A 23708-nucleotide genomic window follows, 5' to 3' on the forward strand; every position below is an offset into this window, starting at 1 on the left:
ACACTCCCTGTCTCCCTGTGTGAAGACACTCCCTGTCTCCCTGTCTCCCTGTCTCTCTGTCTCCCTGTCTCCCTGTCTCCCTGTCTCCCTGTGTGATGACACTTCCTGTCTCCCTGTCTCCCTGTCTCCCTGTCTCCCTGTGTGATGACACTTCCTGTCTCCCTGTCTCCCTGTGTGATGACACTCCCTGTCTCCCTGTCTCCCTGTGTGATGACACTCCCTGTCTCCCTGTCTCCCTGTGTGATGACACTCCCTGTCTCCCTGTCTCCCTGTCTTCCTGTCTTTCAGTGTGATGACACTCCCTGTCTCCCTGTCTCCCTGTCTCCCTGTGTGATGACACTCCCTGTCTCCCTGTCTTCCTGTCTTTCAGTGTGATGACACTCCCTGTCTCCCTGTGTGAAGACACTCCTGTCTCTGCTCCTGTCTCCCTGTCTCCCTGTGTGATGACACTTCCTGTCTCCCTGTCTCCCTGTCTCCCTGTCTCCCTGTGTGATGACACTTCCTGTCTCCCTGTCTCCCTGTGTGATGACACTCCCTGTCTCCCTGTCTCCCTGTGTGATGACACTCCCTGTCTCCCTGTCTCCCTGTCTTCCTGTCTTTCAGTGTGATGACACTCCCTGTCTCCCTGTGTGAAGACACTCCCTGTCTCCCTGTGTGATACACTCCCTGTCTCCCTGTCTCCCTGTGTGAAGACACTCCCTGTCTCCCTGTCTCCTTACCCTGTCTCCCTGTCTCCCTGTGTGAAGACACTCCCTGTCTCCCTGTCTCCCTGTGTGATGACACTCCCTGTCTCCCTGTCTCCCTGTGTGATGACACTCCCTGTCTCCTTGTGTGTTTTGTGTTCCAGGAAGTAAATGGATTATGTTGTCGTGGTAAAGGGGAATATGAGATGAGGAAGGAGGGGCTGTTTGGGAGACTGGGCTTCCTTCATCTGCCCTGACCTGAAACCAAACGCTGGATGTCTGCCAAGTATTCCATTTCACTGTTCCAGTTGTTTTATTCATATCAGTGCAGATGAAGGAAAGAAAAAGATGAGGAGAGGAAGCCACTTTAGACCATTGAGGTTCAGCCATAGTTCTGTTGAGGGAGGACCGCATCATAATTACATTATGCTGACTCGTAGTCCACTCTCGTCCTGTTCAGTTGGCTTGTCTATTTAACCTCAGCTTCCTCTGTACATGAGTCCATCGTGGTTATTGTCTATAAACATGTTGAATCACTAAATTCCTGTTGTCTCTCTGCGACTCTCTCTCTCTCTCCTGGTCTATTTAGAACAGTGTTAAGCTACGGGCCTCAACCTGTTGTAATATAAATCATTCACATCAGATGTACATTGTTAAACTGTTGGATTATATTGATCTGATCTTATTTACTACTAGGGAGGGGATCCATTTATTTATTTATTTATTATCAGTGTGATGGTGTTTTGTGTTGTGTTGTGTCAGGCTTTGTGAGTAGGGCTGTTCTGGCTCTAGGAGGGATGCTCTAGCAGGGTGTCACGTTATAAAGAGTCCCCATGCAGGGCTGTTCTGGCTCTGCTCTGACTGGGAATATGATGCTCTAAGCAGGGTGTCACGTTATAAAGAGTCCCCATGCAGGGCTGTTCTGGCTCTGCTCTGACTGGGAATATGATGCTCTAAGCAGGGTGTCACGTTATAAAGAGTCCCCATGCATGGCTGTTCTGGCTCTGCTCTGACTGGGAAGATGATGCTGTAAGCAGGGTGTCACGTTATAAAGAGTCCCCATGCAGGGCTGTTCTGGTTCTGCTCTGACTGGGAATATGACGCTCTAAGCAGGGTGTCACGTCATAAAGAGTCCCCAGGGATGTAGCTAGGAGCACCATTCATCATGTTAACTGCTCACACACACACACACAACAACAATATACTGTAATTTGATGTATGCCCCAAGAGATATGTACACCAGTGGAGGCTGCTGAGGGGAGGACAGCACATAATAATGTCTGGAACGGAGTGAATGGAATGGCATCAAACACCTGGAAACCATTCCACTGATTCCACTCCAGCTATTACCATGAGCCCGGCCTCCTCAATTAAGGTGTCACCAACCTCCTGTGATGTACCGGTGATTTCAGGTCCCCCTCGGAGAAGCAGTTTCAACCTCAAGGGTCCTGCTTTGTTAAAAATAAATAATGAACTGTTAAATACATATCCTCCATGCTTGACGGAAGTGTGTGTGTCTGTGTGTTTCAGAGCGAGAGTGCCATCCTGAAGGAGAGGGAACTGTCCCTGGAGCTTGCCAGGATCAGGGATGAAGTGGGTAAGTAAACACCTGCCATGCCAGCTGGATTGCTAGCTGAATGCTATCTGGATTGCTAGCTGGGTTGCTAGCTGAATGCTATCTGGATTGCTAGCTGGATTGGTGGCTGGATTGCTAGCTGGACTGCCAGCTGAATGCTATCTGGATTGCTAGCTGGATTGCTAGCTGAATGCTATCTGGATTGCTAGCTGGGTTTGCTAGCTGAATGCTATCTGGATTGCTAGCTGGGTTGCTAGCTGAATGCTATCTGGATTGCTAGCTGGGTTGCTAGCTGAATGCTATCTGAATGCTATCTGGATTGCTAGCTGGATTGGTGGCTGGATTGCTAGCTGAATGCTATCTGGATTGCTAGCTGGATGCTATCTGGATTGCCAGCTGGATTGCTAGCTGGATTGGTGGCTGGATTGCTAACTGGATTGCTAGCTGGATTGCTAGCTAGATGCTACATGTTTCTGGAATTGTGACATTTTAAGAGATAGGGGGACTATAGACAAGGCACACTGATACACTGATTGGTTACCAGCTAGGTAGGGAGATGGTGAGTCACTCGGCTGTGGCAGTAGGTATGCTACATTACCATGTCATCTATTATACAGAATATGAACCTGTAACGATAGGGTAGGAGCTAGTCTCCCTAGAGAGGGATCGGGCTGGTGAAGGGTTCAGGTTAGTCATATTACCCTGTCTGATATGTTGGGGGATTCAGGCTAGTCATATTACCCTGTCTGATATGTTGGGGGATTCAGGTTAGTCAGGATACAAGTAAAGATTCAGCATAGAAATGTTACCCTGTATAAGGGCACAAGGCGAGACCCAAATACAGACACAGGAGGCAGATGGTTGAGCTCCGATATTTATTATACCAAAAGGGGTAGGCAAAAGGCAGGTCTGGGACAGGCGAGTGTTCAGTAACCAGGTCAGAGTCCAAACAGTACCAGGCGATAGGCAGGCTCGAGGTCAGGACAGGCAGGGGTTCAGTAACCAGGTCAGAGTCCAAACGGTACCAGACGACAGGCAGGCTCGAGGTCAGGACAGGCAGGGGTTCAGTAACCTGGTCAGAGTCCAAACGGTACCAGACGACAGGCAGGCTCGAGGTCAGGACAGGCAGGGGTTCAGTAACCTGGTCAGAGTCCAAACGGTACAGGACGATAGGCAGGCTCGAGGTAAAATGGATGAAGTAAAAAAATGTCCTCATCAATCTACACACAATACCCCATAATGAGAAAGTGAAAACATGTTTAAAAAAAACTAAACAGAAATACCTAATTTACATCAGTATTCAGACTCTTTGCTATGAGACTCGAAATTGAGCTCAGATGCATCCTGTTTCCATTGATCATCCTTGAGATGTTTCTACAACTTGATTGGAATCCACCTGTTGTAAATTCAATTGATTGGACATGATTTGGAAAGGCACACACCTGTCTATATAAGGTCCCACAGATGACAGTTAATGTCAGAGCCAAAACCAAGACATGAGGTCGAAGGAATTGTCCGAAGAGATCCGAGACAGGATTGTGTCAAGGCACAGATCTTGGAAGGGTAACAAAACATGCAACATTGAAGGTCGCCAAGAACACAGTGGCCTCCATCATTCTAATATGGAAGAAGTTTGGAACCACCAACACTCTTCCTAGAACTGGCCGCCCGGCCAAACTGAGCAATCCGGGGAGAAGGGCCTTGGTCAGGGAGGTGATCAAGAACCTGATGGCGACTCTGACAGAGCTCCAGAGTTCCTCTGTGGAGATGGGAGAACCTTCCAGAAGGACAACCATCTCTGCAACACTCCACCACTCTGACCTTTATGGTAAAGTGGCCAGACGGAAGCCACTCTACAGTAAAAGGCACATGACAACCCACTTGAAGTTTGCCCTAAGGCACCTACAAGATTCTCTAGTTTGATGTTACCAAGATTAAACGTTTGGGCCTGAATGCCAAGCGTCATGTCTGGAGGAAACCTGGCACCATCCCAACAGTGAAGCATGGTGGTGGCAGCATCATGCTGTGGGGATGTTTTTCAGGGGCAGGGACTGGGAGACCAATCAGGATTGAGAGAAAGAACGAAGCAAAGTACAGACAGACCCTTGATGAAATCCTGCTCCAGAGTGCTCAGGACCTCAGACTGGGGCAAAGGTTTACCTTCCAACAGGACAACGACCCTAAGCACACAGCCAAGACAATGCAGGAGTGGCTTCAGAACAAGTCCCTGAATGTCTTTGAGTGGCCCAGCCAGAGCCCGGACTTGAACCCGATCGAACATCTCTGGAGAGACCTGAAAATAGCTGTGCAGCGACGTTCCTCTCCGACCTGAGGGAGCTTGAGAGGATCTGCAGAGAAGAATGGGTGAAACTCCCCAAATACAGGTGTGCCAAGCTTGTAGCGTCATACCCAACACTCAAGGCTGTAATCACTGCCAAAGGTGCTTCAACAAAGTACTGAGAAAAGGGTTCTGAATACTTTGCTTTGTCATTATGGGGTATTGTGTGTAGATTGATGAGAAAAACAGATTTAATCAATTTTAGAATAAGGCTGTAATGTAACAAAAGTGAAGGGTTCTGAATACTTTCAGAATGCACTGTATGTACATGTAAGTGTTGGGGTGAAAATCAGAAAGTCTGGGTAACCGTTTAGTTAACTTATGGCTTTGGGGTAGAAGCTGTTCAGGAGCCTTTTGGTCACAGACTTGATGCTCCGGTATCGCTTCCCGTATGGTTGCAGAGAGAACAGACTGTGACTTGGGTGGTTCAAGTCTTTTTGGGCCTTCCTCTGACACCGCCTGGTATCGACATCCTGGATAGCAGGGAGCTGGGCCCCAGTGATGTACTGGGCTGTATGCCCTACCCTCTGTAGCACCTAGCAGTGATGCAGCCACTCAAGATGCTCTCGATGGTGCAGCTGTATAACTTTTTGAGGATCTGAGGTCCCATGCCAAATCTTTTCAGTCTCCTGAGAGGAAAGAGGTGTTCTCCTCTTCACGACTCTGTTGGTGTGTTTGTACCACGATAAGTCCTTAGTGATGTGTACACCCAGGAACTTGAGGCTGTCGACCATCTCCAATACAGCCCTGTCGATGTGAATGGGGGAGTGCTCGGCCCTCCGTTTCCTATAGTCAATGATCAGCTCCTTTGTCTTGCTGATGTTGAGGGAGAGGTTGTTGTCCTGGCACCACACTGTCAGGTCTCTAACCTCCTCCAGGTAGACTGTCTCAATGTCGTCGATGGTCAGGCTTACCACCGTCGTGTCGTCAGCAAACTTAATGATGGTGTTGGAGTCATGTACGGCCACAGTCATGGGTGAACAGGGAGTACAGGAGGGTGCTAAGCAGGAACCCCTGAGTTGCCCCTGTGTTGAGGGTCAGCGGATGTGTTGTTGCCCGTCAGAACGTCAGGTATTCAGTTGCAGAGGGAGGTGTTTAAATCCCAGGGTTCTTAGCTTAGCGATGCGCTTTGTGGACACTATGGTGTTGAATGCTGAGCTGAAGTCAATGAACAGCATTCTCACATAGGTGTTCCTTTTGTCCACGTGTGAAAGGGCAGTGTGGGGTGCAATAGAGATTGCATCATCTGTGGATCTGTTTGGGCGGTATGCAAATTGGAGTGGGTTGGGATGATGGTGTTGATGTGAGCCATGACCAGCCTTTCAAAGCATTTCATCGACACAAATGTGAGTGCTATGGGGCGATAGTCATTTATACATTTTACCTTGGCGTTCTTGGGAATGGGGACTATAGTGGTCTGCTTGAAACATGAAGGTATTACAGACTGGGTCAGGGAGAGGTTGAAAATGTCAGTGAAGACCCTTGCCAGCTGGTCAGCTCATGCTCTGAGTACACGTCCTGGTAATCCGTCTGGCCCTGCAGCCTTGTGAATGTTAACCTGTTTTAACATCTTACTGACATCGGCTACAGAGAGTGTCCTACAGAGCTGAGATGAAAGGAAGATATCACTGGGCAGCTCGCGGCTGGGTTTCCCTTTGTAATCCGTGATAGTTTCCAAGCCCTGCCACAAAGTTAAATCTAGACTTGGTTTCCTCTATCGTAATCACTCCTCTTTCACCCCAGCTGCCAAACTAACCCTGATTCAGATGACCATCCTACCCATGCTAGATTACGGAGACATCATTTATAGATCAGCAGGTAAGGGTTGCTCTCGAGCGGCTAGATGTTCTTTACTATTCGGCCATCAGATTTGCCACCAATGCTCCTTATAGGACACATCACTGCACTCTATACTCCTCTGTAAACATCTCTGTAAACCCGTCGCAAGACCCACTGGTTGATGCTTATTTATAAAACCCTCTTAGGCCTCACTCCCACCTATCTGAGATATCTACTGCAGCCCTCATCCTCCACATACAACACGCATTCTGCCAGTCACATTCTGTTAAAGGTCCCCAAAGCACAGACATAATGGGTCGCTCCTCTTTTCAGTGCATGGCAGCTAGCGACTGGAACGAGCTGCAACAAACACTCAAACTGGACAGTTTTATCTCAATCTCTTCATTCAAAGACTCTATCATGGACACTCTTACTGACAGTTGTGGCTGCTTTGTGTGATGTATTGTTGTCTCTACCTTCTTGCCCTTTGTGTTGTTGTCTGTGCCCAATAATGTTTGTACCATGTTTTGTGCTGCTACCATGTTGTGTTGCTACCATTCTGTGTTGTCATGTGTTGCTGCCATGCTATGTTGTTGTCTTAGGTCTCTCTTTATGTAGTGCTGTGTTGTCTCTCTTGTCGTGATGTGTGTTTTGTCTTATATTTATCTTTTATTAATTGTTTTATTTTTAATCTCAGCCCCCGTCCCCGCAGGAGGCCTTTTGCCTTTTGGTAGGCCGTCATTGTAAATAAGAATTTGTTCTTAATTGACTTGCCTAGTTAAATAAAGGTAAAATAAAATTTGTAAAAATCAACCCCAAAAAAATCGAATGAGCATCAGAGCCAGTGTAGTAGGATTCAATTTTCGTCCTGTATTGACACTTTGCTTGTTTTATGGTTCGTTGGAGGGCATAGCGGGATTTCTTATAAGTGTCCGGGTTAGCATTCCGCTCCTCGAAAGCAACAGTTTTAGCCTTTAGCTGAGTGCGGATGTTGTCTGTAATCCATGGCTTCTGGTTGGGATATGTACGTAAAAGGTCACTGTTGGGACGACGTCATCAATGTGACTGATGTGGTGTGACTCCTTAATACCATCGGATGAGTCCCAGAACATATTCCGGAACATATTCCAGTCTATGCTAGTGAAACAGTCCTGTAGCTTAGCTTTCGCTTAATCGAACCACTTCCGTATTGAGCACGTCACTGGTACTTCCTGTTTGAGTTTTTGCTTGTAAGCTGGAATCAGGAAAATAGAGTTAAGGTCAGATTTTCCAAATGGAGGGAGAGTTTTATATGTGTCTCTCTGTGTAGAGTAGAGGTGATATAGAGTTTTTTTTCGTCTATAGTTGCACAGGTGACATGCTGGTAGAAATGAGGTCAAACTGATTTAAATCACTGGCCGAGCACCGCCTCTGGATGAGTATTTTATTGTTTGCTTTTGGCCCTATAGAGCTCCAAAATATACAGCTACAAAAATATAGACCAAAACTCTCTTGGTAAATAGTATGGTCTACAGCTTATCATGAGGTATTCTACCTCAGGCGAGACTTTCTTAACATTAGAGATCGCTCACCAGACACACACCACCCCCCTTGAGCTTACCTGAAGCTGTCGTTCTGTCATGCTGTTGCAGAGAAAATTAGGATAAGCATATTAGTGCTTTAGGTCCAGTTGATAGGATTGTCTCGAACAGTTTATTCTCCAGGGACATTCTCATTTTTAGTTTCTGTTGTTATACATTCCAGCGCCAGTCGGTCAGTAGCCTAGTCAAACTGTGCCCAGCTTCGCGCGCGACCAATGCGAAGTAGGTCGGCCTGTTCCTGATCTTGCAGAGCATTCAAAATGCTAAAATGGCTTGCATTATATTAGGCTTTATTAGTTGAGGGACCTATGTCATTTACTAGGTTATTGTTATCTATGTGCTGTTGAAAATGTTTTTTTTACTGGTCAGCTACTAGAAATACAACTCTCATCTGGCTTTAATTACAATATATTTTATTTTAATTGTTTAGGTTCACTATCAGCAATAGTTTGGTAGTTTTTCTTTAAACAATCAGTGTATATTTATGGTAATTTTTACATATACAGGGTAAAGTTGATCATTTCATAACGAGAACAGCAATCACTTTTTTGTGAGGCCCAGTATAGTCGTGGCCAAAAGTTTTGAGCATGACACAAATATTAATTTCCACAAAGTTTGCTGCTTCAGTGTCTTCAGATATTTTTGTCAGATGTTACTATGGAATACTGAAGTATAATTACAAGCATTTCATAAGTGTCAAAGGCTTTTATTGACAATTACATGAAGTTGATGCAAAGAGTCAATATTTGTAGTGTTGACCCTTCTTTTTCAAGACCTCTGCTCTCGGAGGATATGTTGGTACCATTCTTTATTCATGTATGTGTTCTTAGGCAAAATTGTGAGTGAGCCCACTCCCTTGGCTTAGAAGCAGCCCCACACATGAATGTTCTCAGGATGCTTTACTGTTGGCATGACACAGGACTGATGGTAGCGCTCACCTTGTCTTCTCCGGACAAGCTTTTTTCCGGATGCCCCAAACAAATCGGAAAGGGGATTCACCCCAGAAAATGACTTTACCCCAGTCCTCAGCAGTCCAATCCCTGTACCTTTTGCAGAATATCATTCTGTCCCTGATGTTTTTCCTGGAGAGAAGTGGCTTCTTTGCTGCCACCAGGCCATCCTCCAAAAGTCTTCGCCTCACTGTGCGTGGAGATGCACTCATACCTGCCTGCTGCCATTCCTGAGCGAGCTCTGTACTGATGGTGCCCCGATCCCGCAGCTGAATCAACTTTAGGAGACGGTCCTGGCGCTTGCTGGACTTTCTTGGGCACCCTGAAGCCTTCTTCACAACAATTGAACCGCTCTCCTTGAAGTTCTTGATGATCCGATAAATGGTTGATTTAGGTGCAATCTTACTGGCAGCAATATCCTTGCCTGTGAAGCCCTTTTTGTGCAAAGCAATGATGACGGCACGTGTTTCCTTGCAGGTAACCATGTTTGACAGAGGAAGAACAATGATTCCAAGCACCACCCTCTTTTTGAAGCTTCCAGCCTGTTATTCGAAGTCAATCAGCATGACAGAGTGATCTCCAGCCTTGTCCTCGTCAACACTCACACCTGTGTTAACGAGAGAATCACTGACATGATGTCAGCTGGTCCTTTTGTGGCAGGGCTGAAATGCAGTGGAAATGTTTTTTGGGGATTCAGTTCATTTGCATGGCAAAGAGGGACTTTGCAATTAATTGCAATTCATCTGATCACTCTTCATAACATTCTGGAGTATATGCAAATTTCCATCATACAAACTGAGGCAGCAGACTTTGTGAAAATTAATATTTGTGTCATTCTCAAAACTTTTGGCCATGACTGTACATGGCCGAAAGAGAGGAGAAGATGACTCCGTAAAAACGTCCAGTTAAAACCAGGGGTTGGAACCAAAATTATTTTCCAATCGTTTAGTTCTGGACAAAAATATTATTTTTGGTGTTCCGTTCCACTGCTCCGAACAGCAAAATAAAGTTCTGAACCGGTTCGAGCACCAAAAAAGTGCAAGTTTATTTCATTCCATTTTTAAAACTCTGAAATCATTTTTTTTTTTTACATTTAGCTTGACATTAAATTACTTAATTAATCAGTGTAGATAGAGCAGATTGTTATGTAAACACACTGAAATATAAACGCTACAATTTCATTGATTTTACTGAGTAACTGTTCATATAAGGAAATCAGTCAATTGAAATAAATAAATTAGGCCCTAATCTATGGATTTCACATGACGGTGAATACAGATATGCATCTGTTGGTCACAGATACCTTTACAACAAAAAGTAGGGGCGTGGATCTGAAAACCAGTCAGTATCTGGTGTGACCACCATTTACCTCATGCAACGCGACACATCTCCTTCACATAGAGTTGATCAGGCTGTTGATTGTGGCCTGTTGGAATGTTGTTCCACTCCTCTTCAATGGCTAGGCGAAGTTACTGGATATTGGCTGGAACTGGAACACGTTGTCATACATGTTGATCCAGAGCATCCCAAACATGCTCAATGAGTGACATGTCTGGTGAGTATGCAGGACATTTTCAACTTCCATTATCATGCTGAAACATGAGGTGATGGCGGCAGATGAATGGCACAACAATGGGCCTCAGGATCTCGTCATGGTATCTTTGTGCATTCAAATTGCCATCGATAAAATACAGTTGTGTTCGTTGTCCGTAGCTTATACCTGCCCATACCATAACCCCACCGATACCATGGAGCACTCTGTTCACAACATTGACATCAACAAACCGCTAACCCACATGACGCCATACTGCCATCTGCCATCTGCCCTGTACAGTTGAAACCGGGATTTATCCGTGAAGAGCACACTACTCCAGCATGTCAGTGGCCATTGAAGGTGAACATTTTCCTACTGAAGTCAGATATGACACCAAACTGCAGTCAGGTCAAGACCCTGGTGAGGACGACGAGCACGCAGATGAGTTTCCCTGAGACGGTTTCTGACAGTTTGTGCAGAAATTCTTTGGTTGTGCAAACCCACAGTTTCATCAGCTGTCCAGGTGGCTTGTCCGCAGGTGAAGAAGCCGCATGTGGAGGTGCTGGGCTGGCGTGGTTACATGTGGTCTGCGGTTGTGAGGCTGGTTGGACGCACTGACAAATTCTCTAAAACGACGTTGGAGGCGGCTTATGGTAGAGAAATTAACATTCAATTCTCTGGCAATAGCTCTGGAGGACATTCACGCAGTCAGTATGCCAATTGCGCGCTTCAAAACTTGATACATCTGTGGTGTTGTGTAACAAAACTGCACATTTTAGTGGCCTTTTTCCCCTAGCACAAGGTGCACCTGTGTAATGATCATGCTGTTTACTCAGATTCTTGATATGCCACACCTGTTATTATGTGTAGGCCAGTGACAAAAAAATGTCAATTTAATAAATATTTAATTCAGGCTGTAACAACAAAATGTGGAATAAGTAATGGGGTATGAATACTTTCTGAAGGTACTGTATACCTACGAAGGATAAAATAATTTGTAAATGGTCAATATTGATAGCTCAAACATTTGATCTGCAAAAATGACAAGTTCATTTGTGGGTAATGGGGATTTCAGAACCAAAGTGGGGGGACAAAAAACATAGGTGACATTGCCTCCCACTAATCTGATAGTGGTAGTGGGGTGGTAGATGTCTAGTCTCCCTTATGGCTCTAATCTGGTAGTGGTAGATGTCTAGTCTCCATTATGGCTCTAATCTGATAGTGGTAGATGTCTAGTCTCCATTATGGCTCTAATCTGATAGTGGTAGTGGGGTGGTAGATGTCTAGTCTCCATTATGGCTCTAATCTGATAGTGGTAGATGTCTAGTCTCCTTTATGGCTCTAATCTGATAGTGGTAGATGTCTAGTCTCCATTATGTCTCTAATCTGATAGTAGTAGTGGTAGATGTCTAGTCTCCATTATGGCTCTAATCTGATAGTGGTAGTGGGGTGGTAGATGTCTCCATTATGGCTCTAATCTGATAGTGGTAGTGGGGTGGTAGATGTCTCCATTATGGCTCTAATCTGATAGTGGTAGTGGGGTGGTAGATGTCTAGTCTCCATTATGGCTCTAATCTGATAGTGGTAGTGGGGTGGTAGATGTCTCCATTATGGCTCTAATCTGATAGTGGTAGTGGGGTGGTAGATGTCTAGTCTCCATTATGGCTCTAATCTGATAGTGGTAGTGGGGTGGTAGATGTCTCCATTATGGCTCTAATCTGATAGTGGTAGTGGGGTGGTAGATGTCTCCATTATGGCTCTAATCTGATAGTGGTAGTGGGGTGGTAGATGTCTAGTCTCCTTTATGGGTCAGCTCAGTTGCCTACATAGTACACACACACACACACGCCAGCTCAGACAGACCCAACACCGAATCTCATTGGTTCTCTAATCAAACAGAATCCCACCGAATTGTTTCTAACTAAAACGTACCGTTCATGTATCGCACGTGTCAAACTCATTCCACAGCAGGTATTCGCCCCTCCCTTGGATTGATGAACTAAGGTCACTAATTAGTAAAGAACTCCTCTCACCTGGTTGTCTAGGGTTTAACCGAAAGGAAAAACTCTAAATCCCGCAGACTCTATAAACCCTCCAAGGAATGAGTTTGACACTCCTACTGTATGAAATCAAGATAGTAACTATACTATCCTTCTTCCCTATGTCTCCCCCCCCTCAACCCCAAGCCTCAAGTGAGTCGCGGTGGGAGATTCTGCAGCAGGACAAGGAGGAGTTGGAGCGGAGGTTTGAGCGGGAGCTGGAGGGTCTGCGTGCCCAGCAGCAGAGTGAGCTGGGCAGGCTGGAGGAGAGACTGAGGCAGTATCACAGCCTAGAGGTACAGCGCCTGGAGACCCAACAACAGGAGCAGCTGGAGAGACTGAGGACACAGCAGCTGGAGCAGGTAGGGAGGGATATATATATATATATATATATACACACACACACACACACACACACACACACACACACACACACACACAAAAACACCACTAGACTACATACATACACACATAGAGTGAGGGGAAAAAAGTATTTGATCCCCTGCTGATTCTGTACGTTTGCCCACTTACAAAGAAATGATCAGTCTATAATTGTAATGGTAGGTTTATTTGAACAGTGAGAGACAGAATAACAACAACAAAAAAATCCAGAAAAACGCATGTCAAAAATGTTATTTGTTGTTATTCTGTCTCTCACTGTTCAAATAAACCTACCATTAAAATTATAGACTGATCATTTCTTTGTCAGTGGGCAAATGTACAAAATCAGCAGGGGATCAAATACTTTTTTCCCTCACTGTACATACATACATACATACATACATACATACATACATACATACATACATACATACATACATACAGTGCATTCATAAAGTATTCAGACCCCTTGACTTTTTCCACATTTTGTTACATTACAGCCTTGTTCTAAAATTGATTAAATAAAAAACATTTCCTCATTAATCTAAACACAATATCCCATAATCACAAAGTGAAAACAGGTTTTTAGACATTTTTGCTAATTTATTTAAAATAAAAAACAGAAATACCTTATTTACATAAGTATTCAGACCCTTTGATATCAGTCTCGAAATTGAGCTCAGGTGCATCCTGTTTCCATTGATCATCCTTGAGATGTTTCTACAACTTGATTGGAGTCCACCTGTTGTAAATTCAATTGATTGGACATGATTTGGAAAGGCACACACCTGTCTATATAAGGTCCCACAGTTGACAGCAAAAACCAAGCCATGAGGTCCAAGGAATTGTCCATAGAGCTCCAAGACAGGGTTGTGTCAAGGTACCGATCTTGGAAAGGGTGCCAAAACATTTATACAGCATTGAAGGTCCCCAAGAACACAGTGGCCTCCATCATTCTTAAATGGAAGAAGTTTGGAACCACCAAGACTCTTCCTAGAGCTGGCCGCCCGGCCAAACTGAGCAATCGGGGGAGAAGGGCCTTGGTCAGGGAGGTGACCAAGAACCCGATTATCACTCTGACAGAGCTCCAGAATTCCTCTGTGGAGATGGTAGAACCTTCCAGAAGGACAACCATCTCTGCAGCACTCCACCAACCAGGCCTTTATGGTAGAGTACCCAGACGGAAGCCACTCCTCAGTAAAAGGCACATGACAGCCCGCTTGGAGTTTGCCAAGAGGCACCTAAAGGACTCTGACCATGAGAAACAAGATTCTCTGGTCTATGCTACCAAGATTGAACTATTTGGCCCGAATGCCAAGCGTCATGTCTGGAGGAAACCAGACACCGCTCCTCACCTGGCCAATACCATCCCTACGGTGAGGCATGGTGGTGGCAGCATCATGTTGTGGGGATTTTTTCAGCGGCAGGGACTGGGAGACTAGTCAGGATCGAGGGAAACATGAATGGAACAAAGTACAGAGAGATCCTTGATGAAAACCTGCTCCAGAGCGCTCAGGACCTCAGACTGGGGCGAAGGTTCACCTTCCTACAGGACAAAGACCCTAAGCACACAGCCAAGACAACGCAGGAGTGGGTTCGGGACAAGTCTCTGAATGTCCTTGAGTGGCCCAGCCAGAGCCCGGACTTGAACCCGATCGAACATGTCTGGAGAGACTTGAAAATAGCTGTGCAGCGACGCTCCCCATCCAACCTGACAGAGCTTGAGAGGGATCTGCAGAGAAGAATGGGAGAAACTCCCCAAATACAGATGTGCCAAGCTTGTAGCGTCGTACCCAAGAAGACTCGAGGCTGTTATCACTGCCAAAGGTGCTTCAACAAAGTACTGAGTAAATGTGTCTGAATACTTAAATGTGATATTTCAGTTGTTTTGTTTTTATACATTTGCAAAAATGTTTAAAAAGCTTTGTTTTTGCTTTGTCATTATGGGTATTTCTGTGTAGATTGATGAGGGGGAAAAAACGATTTAATCCATTTTTAGAATAAGGCTGTAACGTAACAAAATGTGGAAAAATCAAAGAGTCTGAATACTTTCCGAATGCACCGTATGGATTAAATAAATAAATAAATATAAATAAATAAATGTTTTACAGACACACACACACATAAAATAACAACAGTAGGTTTTGATTGTGCGACTGAATGTGATTGGGACTAGATTGTCAATTAACTTTTCATTTAGATTTGTCATTTTTCTTTTTCGGGGGAGGAGGGGGGGGGGGGGTTACAGTTACATCACAGTCATATAAATACATATAAAGATACCCCCCCCTCCTCCTCTACTGTGTTCATGTGTGTCTCCAGATGGAGGAGGTGACGGAGAACCATGAGGAAGCTCTGACTGAAATGGAGGACAACCACAACAACACGCTGGTCACTCTGAAGGAGGAGCATGCCAGGACTGTCAAAAGTACTGACCTTGAAACGCCATATCTTTTTTTTCTTTTTCTATTGTGACCCAGAAAAACTGACTGTAATCCACCATTTAGAAAACACTGCTCTGTGGGAGATGGAGGGAGAGAGGGAGAGAGAGAGGGAGGAGTGAGTGAGTGAGTGAGTGAGTGAGTGAGTGAGTGAGTGAGTGAGTGAGTGAGTGAGTGAGTGAGTGAGTGAGTGAGTGAGTGAGTGAGTGAGTGAGTGAGTGAGTGAGTGAGTGAGTGAGTGAGTGAGTGAGTGAGTGAGGCCTGTAAGCTTTGCCTTTAAAGAAACTAGACTTGACTACATCCTGACTAAATTTTGTTCTGATGTTTCCATCAGACCTGAAGATGGCCCATGAGCAGCAGAGGAAGTCATTGGAAGAGGACTTTGAGAAGCTCAGACTGTCGCTGCAGGTACAGTAGAGTTAAAGTAATATAATCAATCGATTGATTGTAATGATGGCATATATAATGCTGTGTTTAAACACTTCTGTCCAGGACCAGGTGGACACGCTGACTTTTCAGAACCGCAGCCTGAGAGACCGAGCCAAGCGCTTTGAGGAGGCTCTACGCAGGAGCACCGACGAACAGATAGTGGTAACAGGCAGCCCCGTTTATACCCGCTGCTAACATGCATCCTTTGTCCTAATCTTCTCTACGTGCTAATTGGGATCAGATCTTTTAACGGCTGTAGATGATTAAAAGATTGTGATCAGCTCCTCTCCTGCACTTCTCCGGAGGTAGTCAGACACACATTGTTACCTGGATATCTTATTAAAAGTGTAGACGGATCTAGACAGTGATACCATTTAAATCGTCATTATATCTCCGTCTAAAAACATTGACAGGTGGCACCATTGACTTTAAAATATACTGAACAAAAAAATATAAATGCAACAATTTCAACGATTCCACTGAGTTACAGTTCATATAAGAACCATAATCTATGGATTTTACATGATTGGGCAGGGGCTCAGACATGGGTGGGCTTGGGAGGGCATAGGCCCACCCACTTGGGAGCCAGGCTCATCCACTTTTTCCCACAGTTGAAAAAGCCGGATATGGAGGTCCTGGGCTTGCGTGGATACACGTGGTCTGCGGTTGTGAGGCCCGTTGGACATACTGCCAAATTCTCTAAAACAACATTGGGGGTGGCTTATGGTCGAGAAATGAACATTCAATTATCTGGCAACGGCTCTGGTGGACATTCCTGCAGTCAGCATGCCAATTGCACGCTCCCTCAAAACTTGAGACATCTGTGGCATTGTGTTGTGTGACAAAACTGCACATTTTAGAGGGACCTTTTATTGTCCCCAGCACAAGGTGCACCTGTGTAATGATCATGCTGTTCAATCAGCTTCTTGATATGCCACACCTGTCAGGTGGCTGGATTATCCTGTCAAAGGAGAAATGCTCACTAACAGGGATGTAAACAAAGTTGTGCACAAAATTTGAGAGAAATAAGCTTTTTGGGTGTATGGAACATTTTTTGGTATCTTTTATTTCAGCTCATACATGTTGCGTTTATAGAACAATAATGTGCATAAAGGAAGGGACAGACACATTTTACTGCCACGTGTCGACACATTTCTGGAAATGTGTTCACATTCAGAATGTAGACGCAATCAAGACAAAGGACAACATGTCAGCACCAGGTATAAACGGAACTTTAGAGTTGATCAATGCTTGCATTATAAATGGGATTCAGTCCTTCGTCACTTCTTGGTTTGCTCTCAGGATGCTCTGGCTCCATACCAGCACATCGAGGAGGATCTGAAGAGCTTGAAGGAAGTTCTTTTAATGAAAAACCAACAGATCCACGAACAGGATGTCAAGATCTCGGAGCTGGAGAGAATGGTAGGCTCAAAATGAATGATTATGTATCAGAATGGTAGGCTCAAAATGAATGGTTATGTGTCAGAATGGTTATGTATCAGAATGGTTATGTGTCAGAATGGTTACAGTATGTATCAGAATGGTTACAGTATGTATCAGAATGGTTACAGTATGTATCAGAATGGTTACAGTATGTATCAGAATGGTTATGTATCAGAATGGTTATGTATCAGAATGGTTATGTATCAGAATGGTTATGTATCAGAATGGTTACAGTATGTATCAGAATGGTTATGTATCAGAATGGTTATATGAGAACTCAAGCAAATAAGGCAGAGTGACAGAACGATCATTCGTACACCTTCAGAGAGTGGTGGCTTTTTATTGAGCAGAGAAAGCGGTTGGTTTGAATAATTCAATGTTGTGCTGTGTGTGGCCACTTGTGTGCGTGCCTGTGTGTGTGTGTGTGTAATGTTGAATTTAATGTTGGCGCTACTGTCCATGTGTTTTTGAGCAGGCCCAAAAGAACGTGTTCCTGGAGGAAAGAGTACAGATGTTACAGCAGCAGAACGAAGACCTGAGGGCCAGGATAGACAAGAACCTAGCCATGTCCAGGTAAGACACCAGCAGAATGAAGACCTGAGGGCCAGGATAGACAAGAACCTAGCCATGTCCAGGTAACAGACACCAGCAGAATGAAAACCTGAGTGCCAGGATAGACAAGAACCTAGCCATGTCCAGGTAACAGACACCAGCAGAATGAAAACCTGAGGGCCAGCCTAGCCTTCCATGCAGATGAAACTGAGTGCCAGGATAGACAAGAACCTAGCCATGTCCAGGTAACAGACACCAGCAGAATGAAAACCTGAGGGCCAGGATAGACAAGAACCTAGCCATGTCCAGGTAACAGACACCAGCAGAATGAAAACCTGAGGGCCAGGATAGACAAGAACCTAGCCCACCTGCAGATTCTTTTCAGAGTGTAGTCTGACAACACCTCACCTTTTTTAAAGGTGTTCGTTCTGTCTTTTGTTATCTCATAAATAATGTTGTTTTTTACAACCCCTCAACACTCCCCCTCCTCTATCCCTTCTCCACCCTCCCACTCCTCCCCTGCTCCACCCCGCTTCTATCCCTCTTCCACCCTCCCATTCTCTAACCCTTCCCCCTCCCCCTCTATCCATCCCCTTTCCTCCACCCTTCCTCCCTCCACCCTCTGTTCTCCCATACAGACAACTCTCGGAAGAGAACGCCAACCTCCAGGAGTCAATGGAGAAGGAGAGCAACGAGAAGAAACGGCTGAGTCGGAACAACGAGGAGCTGCTGTGGCGTCTGCAGAGCCCTCACATGTCCCCCACCGGCTCCCCCATCCACCGAGCCTCTCCCATCCTCCACTCCTCCAACACCTCCTCCCCTGGTCACCACCGTTCCTCCGCTGGCCCGGGGTCACCCGCTCGACCGCACTCCTACCACCAATGAGACGCCTCTCCTCAATGCCTCCACATCGCCTCATCTCCCTCATCTCCTTTTTCCAGATGATGATGAGGAGGAGGATGGAGGAACATTTCCCCCTCCCACTACATCCCTTCATCCATCCACTGACTTCATCCATCAGCTGACTTCATCCATCCACTGACTTCATCCATCCACTGACTTCATCCATCCACTGACTTCATCCATCCACTGACTCCATCCATCCGCTGACTTCATCCATTCATTGATTTCATCCATCCATCCACTGACTCCGTCCATCAACTGACTTCATCCATCCACTGACTTCATCCATCCACTGACTTCATCCGTCCGCTGACTTCATCCAACCACTGACTCCGTCCATCCACTGACTTCATCCAGCCGCTGACTTCATCCAGCCGCTGACTTCATCCATCCACTGACTTCATCCATCCGTTGACTTCATCCATCCGCTGACTTCGTCCATCCACTGACTTCATCCATCCACTGACTCCATCCATCCACTGACTTCATCCATCCACTGACTTCGTCCAGCCGCTGACTTCATCCATCCACTGACTTCATCCATCCACTGACTTCATCCAGCCGCTGACTTCATCCATCCACTGACTTCATCCATCCACTGACTTCATCCATCCACTGACTTCATCCATCCACTGACTTCATCCATCCACTGACTTCATCCATCCACTGACTTCATCCATCCACTGACTTCATCCATCCGCTGACTCATCTTGGGAAGTCCCTTCCTTTTTCTCTCCCTTTTTTTAAATGGAGGATGGAGGAACACCTCTTCTTCTACACACAACGTCTCTCCTTCCATCCATTCGTCCCTGGAACTCTGGGACTTTTCATCCGTCCTTTTGTCTTTATTTTAATTCTCTTTATTTTATCAACGTTCTATCAACGTTCTATCCCGATGAGGGAGAAATATGTCTCCATCCAGTCAACTCAGAAACGTTTTCCCCCTTTGTGTGTATTAGTCTCCCTGTATCTAAGGATAGTTGGCTTCAATGCTGACCAAACGCGTTTGTGGAAGTTCACTATTGTATCTCTGAGGTGAACGACCCTCTGTCTATAAGACTTGTACAGTCCAGTGTTCCACTACTAGATGAATAGGCAACTCATCTGTGTGACAAATTCTGAAGTGACAGAGCATGTTTCCCAAGTAAGGAACGAGGTCAGAACTCCCTCCATCCATCTGTTTCTATCTCCGCCTTCACGTATTGTAATATCACATGGCCTGTGCTCTTTACCCTCTCTATCAAAAACACGCTGATGCCCCTCCCTTTATGAATTCTATCAAGCAGACAGACTTGATGTAGAAGAAGGACTCACTCCGCCATTTTGGATCTCATGGTGCCTACAGTATCTATCTCCATGTATTTACCTCCAACTGTATCATCAGCTACTGGTCAGAAACGCAACAATGAAATACAAGAAGCGCCTTCGCTGTCCTGCCTTTACTGTCTGCCTTCTGTATACTGTAGGCAGGTCTCTCACCAGCAATATCCTTCTCAAAGACCCCCGGGAATTACATGACAGCATTACGAAACAACTGCATGTGAATTCATAATGTTAGCCTTGTTATAGTGCATATTACATTTACATGTTAGTCATTAAGAAGAAAGTCTTCTCCAGAGAGACTTACAGGAGCAGTTAGGGTTAAGTGCCTTGCTCAAGAGCACACCGACAGATTTTTGTTTTTCACCTAGTCGGCTCGGGGACCTTTCGGTTACTGGCTGAAGGCTGTTGACCGCTAGGCTACCTCCTGCCTCGCATATGAATAGTTACAGTATATTAGTAAGCAGCACTGCAATTCTACATACTGGTTAAGATCATAAAGTCCTGACGCCCCATTTAATCCAGTTTAGCCCTAGACTGCTACTGAGCCACATGACAGATCAATGTTGGACACAGAAATCTACCGACCTAACACTGACACAGTCCTAGAAAGGCTTGGATCGTCAAGGCATCTGTTCAGTACTTCAATTGAGGGTCACTGTAGGGCTGTGCATTACCTTACAATAGGATAAGGTAATGTACTTTACTTTAAGGTACCAAGTAGAGCTTTGCAGTACTTTACCTTTGGATCCCAGTAAGGCTGTGCAGTACTTTACCTTAGGATCCCAGTAATGCTGTACAGTACTTTACCTTTGGATCCCAGTAATGCTGTACAGTACTTTACCTTAGGATCCCAGTAATGCTGTACAGTACTTTACCTTAGGATCCTGTCTATGGACTCTAAAGTACTGCACAGTACTACTGTCTATGGATCCTAAAGTACTTTACTTTAGGGTCCATAGACAGTACTACTGTAAGGTACTTTAGGGTCCATAGACAGTAGTACTTTGTAGTTCTTTACTTTAGGGTCCATAGACAGTAGTACTGTGTAGTACTTTAGGGTCCATAGACAGTAGTACTGTGCAGTACTTTAGGGTCCATAGACAGTAGTACTGTGCAGTACTTTAGGGTCCATAGACAGTAGTACTGTGCAGTACTTTAGGGTCCATAGACAGTAGTACTGTGTAGTTGTTTACTTTAAAGTTAAATTCACAGTTGGGATGTACTTTACCTAGGGCAGTCTTCTGGCAACGCCTGTATTGGACTACAACACCTCTACTCTCATTTCACCTCGTCTTTCCTGTTTACATAGAGGATTTACAACAACCCAGAGAATCATGATGGACTGCTTTACATAGAGGATTTACAACAACCCAGAGAATCATGATGAACTGCTTTACATAGAGGATTTACAACAACCCAGAGAATCATGATGGACTGCTTTACATAGAGGATTTACAACAACCCAGAGAATCATGATGAACTGCTTTACATAGAGGATTTACAACAACCCAGAGAATCATGATGAACTGCTTTTGAGATTTACAACAACCCAGAGAATCATGATGGACTGCTTTACATAGAGGATTTACAACAACCCAGAGAATCATGATGAACTGCTTTACATAGAGGATTTACACCAACCCAGAGAATCATGATGAACTGCTTTACATAGAGGATTTACAACAACCCAGAGAATCATGATGAACTGCTTTACATAGAGGATTTACAACAACCCAGAGAATCATGATGGACTGCTTTACATAGAGGATTTACAACAACCAAGAGAATCATGATGAACTGCCAATCAAAATATGTTTTCTCTGATGACATTTGTAACCAATGATCTTGCTCAGTGTAAAGCATTGTGGTGTAGCTGTCTTCCTGGTTGTGGGGTATTCCCATTCTTAGGGACTCCCGCCTACCCAGACGGTCATACAGTATGTCAGTAGGACAATGAATTGAAGTGGATCGTGTCTCGCAAAAGCTTTGACTAACTGTTGTCAAAGAAGTGCAAGCACACCTCTGTTGCAGATGAATAGAAGATGGAGACTCTGTGGATGAATAGAAGATGGAGACTCTGTGGATGAATAGAAGATAGAGACTCTGTGGTCGAATAGAAGATGGAGACTCTGTGGTCGAATAGAAGATGGAGACTCTGTGGTCGAATAGAAGATGGAGACTCTGTGGTCGAATAGAAGATGGAGACTCTGTGGTCGAATAGAAGATGGAGACTCTGTGGTCGAATAGAAGATGGAGACTCTGTGGTCGAATAGAAGATGGAGACTCTGTGGTCGAATAGAAGATGGAGACTCTGTGGATGAATAGAAGATGGAGACTCTGTGGATGAATAGAAGATAGAGACTCTGTGGATGAATAGAAGATAGAGACTCTGTGGATGAATAGAAGATGGAGACTCTGTGGATGAATAGAAGATGGAGACTCTGTGGATGAATAGAAGATGGAGACTCTGTGGTTGAATAGAAGATGGAGACTCTGTGGTTGAATAGAAGATGGAGACTCTGTGGTCGAATAGAAGATGGAGACTGTGGTCGAATAGAAGATAGAGACTCTGTGGATGAATCCCAAAGTAGTGCACTATAAAGGGTGCCATTTCGGACGCACCCTGTACTTCCGTTCAGGTCCCTTGAAGGAAAAGCCATGTTTTGTGTTCTCACTCCGTACGTCATTAAGCATGATGGATTAATGAGTTCTTAGACCAACCGCGTGGCATAAAAGACATGTCCCCTTGAAATACATTGAACATGTAAAACCTACCACTCTCTGAATGGGTATGGACGTGTTGAGAATCACCTCGAAAAGGACAAGGAGCTGATCCCCCGTTGATGCACAGGTTACATTAGTATCATAGTTGTTTTCCTGCAGCCCCAGGCCTTAGCACTGATGATGCCTGCATTTATTACGTCTGTGTGAGTTAGGTCTGTGATCCTGCAGTGGCTGTGTTTACACAGGCAGCCCATTCTGATCTTTAGTGACTGTGTTTACACAGGCAGCCCATTCTGATCTTTAGTGACTGTGTTTACACAGGCAGCCCATTCTGATCTTTAGTGACTGTGTTTACACAGGCAGCCCATTCTGATCTTTAGTGGCTGTGTTTACACAGGCAGCCCATTCTGATCTTTTGTGACTGTGTTTACACAGGCAGCCCATTCTGATCTTTTGCACTATTATTGGCAAATGAGCTGATCTGATTGGTCAAAAGACCAATTAGTGAAAAGAATATCAGAATTGGGTATCCTGTGTAAACTCAGTCAATCAGGCAAACCTCCCGGGATACAGTTACTGATCTGAAGTGAAAGTTTTAGAAGAATGTTCTGGTACCAGTCTGTTATTTATTTACACATTGTGACCATGGTGAATCTACTCTTGTTGTCACTCTCTGTCCAACTCTACTTATCGTTGCATCTCTTTGCGATCAACTCGAAGAAAAAAAATATATATATGTATTTGCATTCTTTTTGCATAGCCTTTCGTCTTTGTGTGAGTCAAACATTTTTTTTGAGATCCACAAGTGATATCTCGGCAGCTGTGGAAAATCCATCGTGACTTTCAATCTCTTTTTCTCCCATTTGACTGGATCTTTGTCGTGTCATAATACTAGCTAACCAGGAAGTCTAGTTTGGGGAAAAAAATGGTTCAATGGGATATGATTATTCACGATGATTATTGGAAAACAAGCACCATTGTATTCATTTTATTGAACTGTTATACCTCTTGTCTCAAATCAGAGATCAATCTC

The 23708-nt window shown here is 44.8% G+C and overlaps 1 protein-coding gene across 1 annotated transcript in view; it reads left to right on the plus strand.

The window, feature by feature from the left end:
* mtus2b (microtubule associated tumor suppressor candidate 2b) overlaps positions 1–21416 on the plus strand; it is a 142101-nt gene extending 120685 nt beyond the window's left edge. The window contains exons 9-16 of the mRNA XM_045703428.1: positions 2214–2280; positions 12627–12841; positions 15183–15288; positions 15636–15709; positions 15794–15892; positions 17033–17152; positions 17649–17746; positions 18364–21416. Of these exons, the coding sequence (XP_045559384.1) occupies positions 2214–2280; positions 12627–12841; positions 15183–15288; positions 15636–15709; positions 15794–15892; positions 17033–17152; positions 17649–17746; positions 18364–18610 (1026 nt within the window). The 3' untranslated portion in view covers positions 18611–21416. The remainder of the gene's footprint in view (positions 1–2213; positions 2281–12626; positions 12842–15182; positions 15289–15635; positions 15710–15793; positions 15893–17032; positions 17153–17648; positions 17747–18363) is intronic.
* The last annotated feature ends 2292 nt before the right edge of the window (positions 21417–23708 follow it).

This window comes from Salmo salar, chromosome ssa20, assembly GCF_905237065.1.
Source record: "Salmo salar chromosome ssa20, Ssal_v3.1, whole genome shotgun sequence".
NCBI lineage: Eukaryota > Metazoa > Chordata > Actinopteri > Salmoniformes > Salmonidae > Salmo > Salmo salar.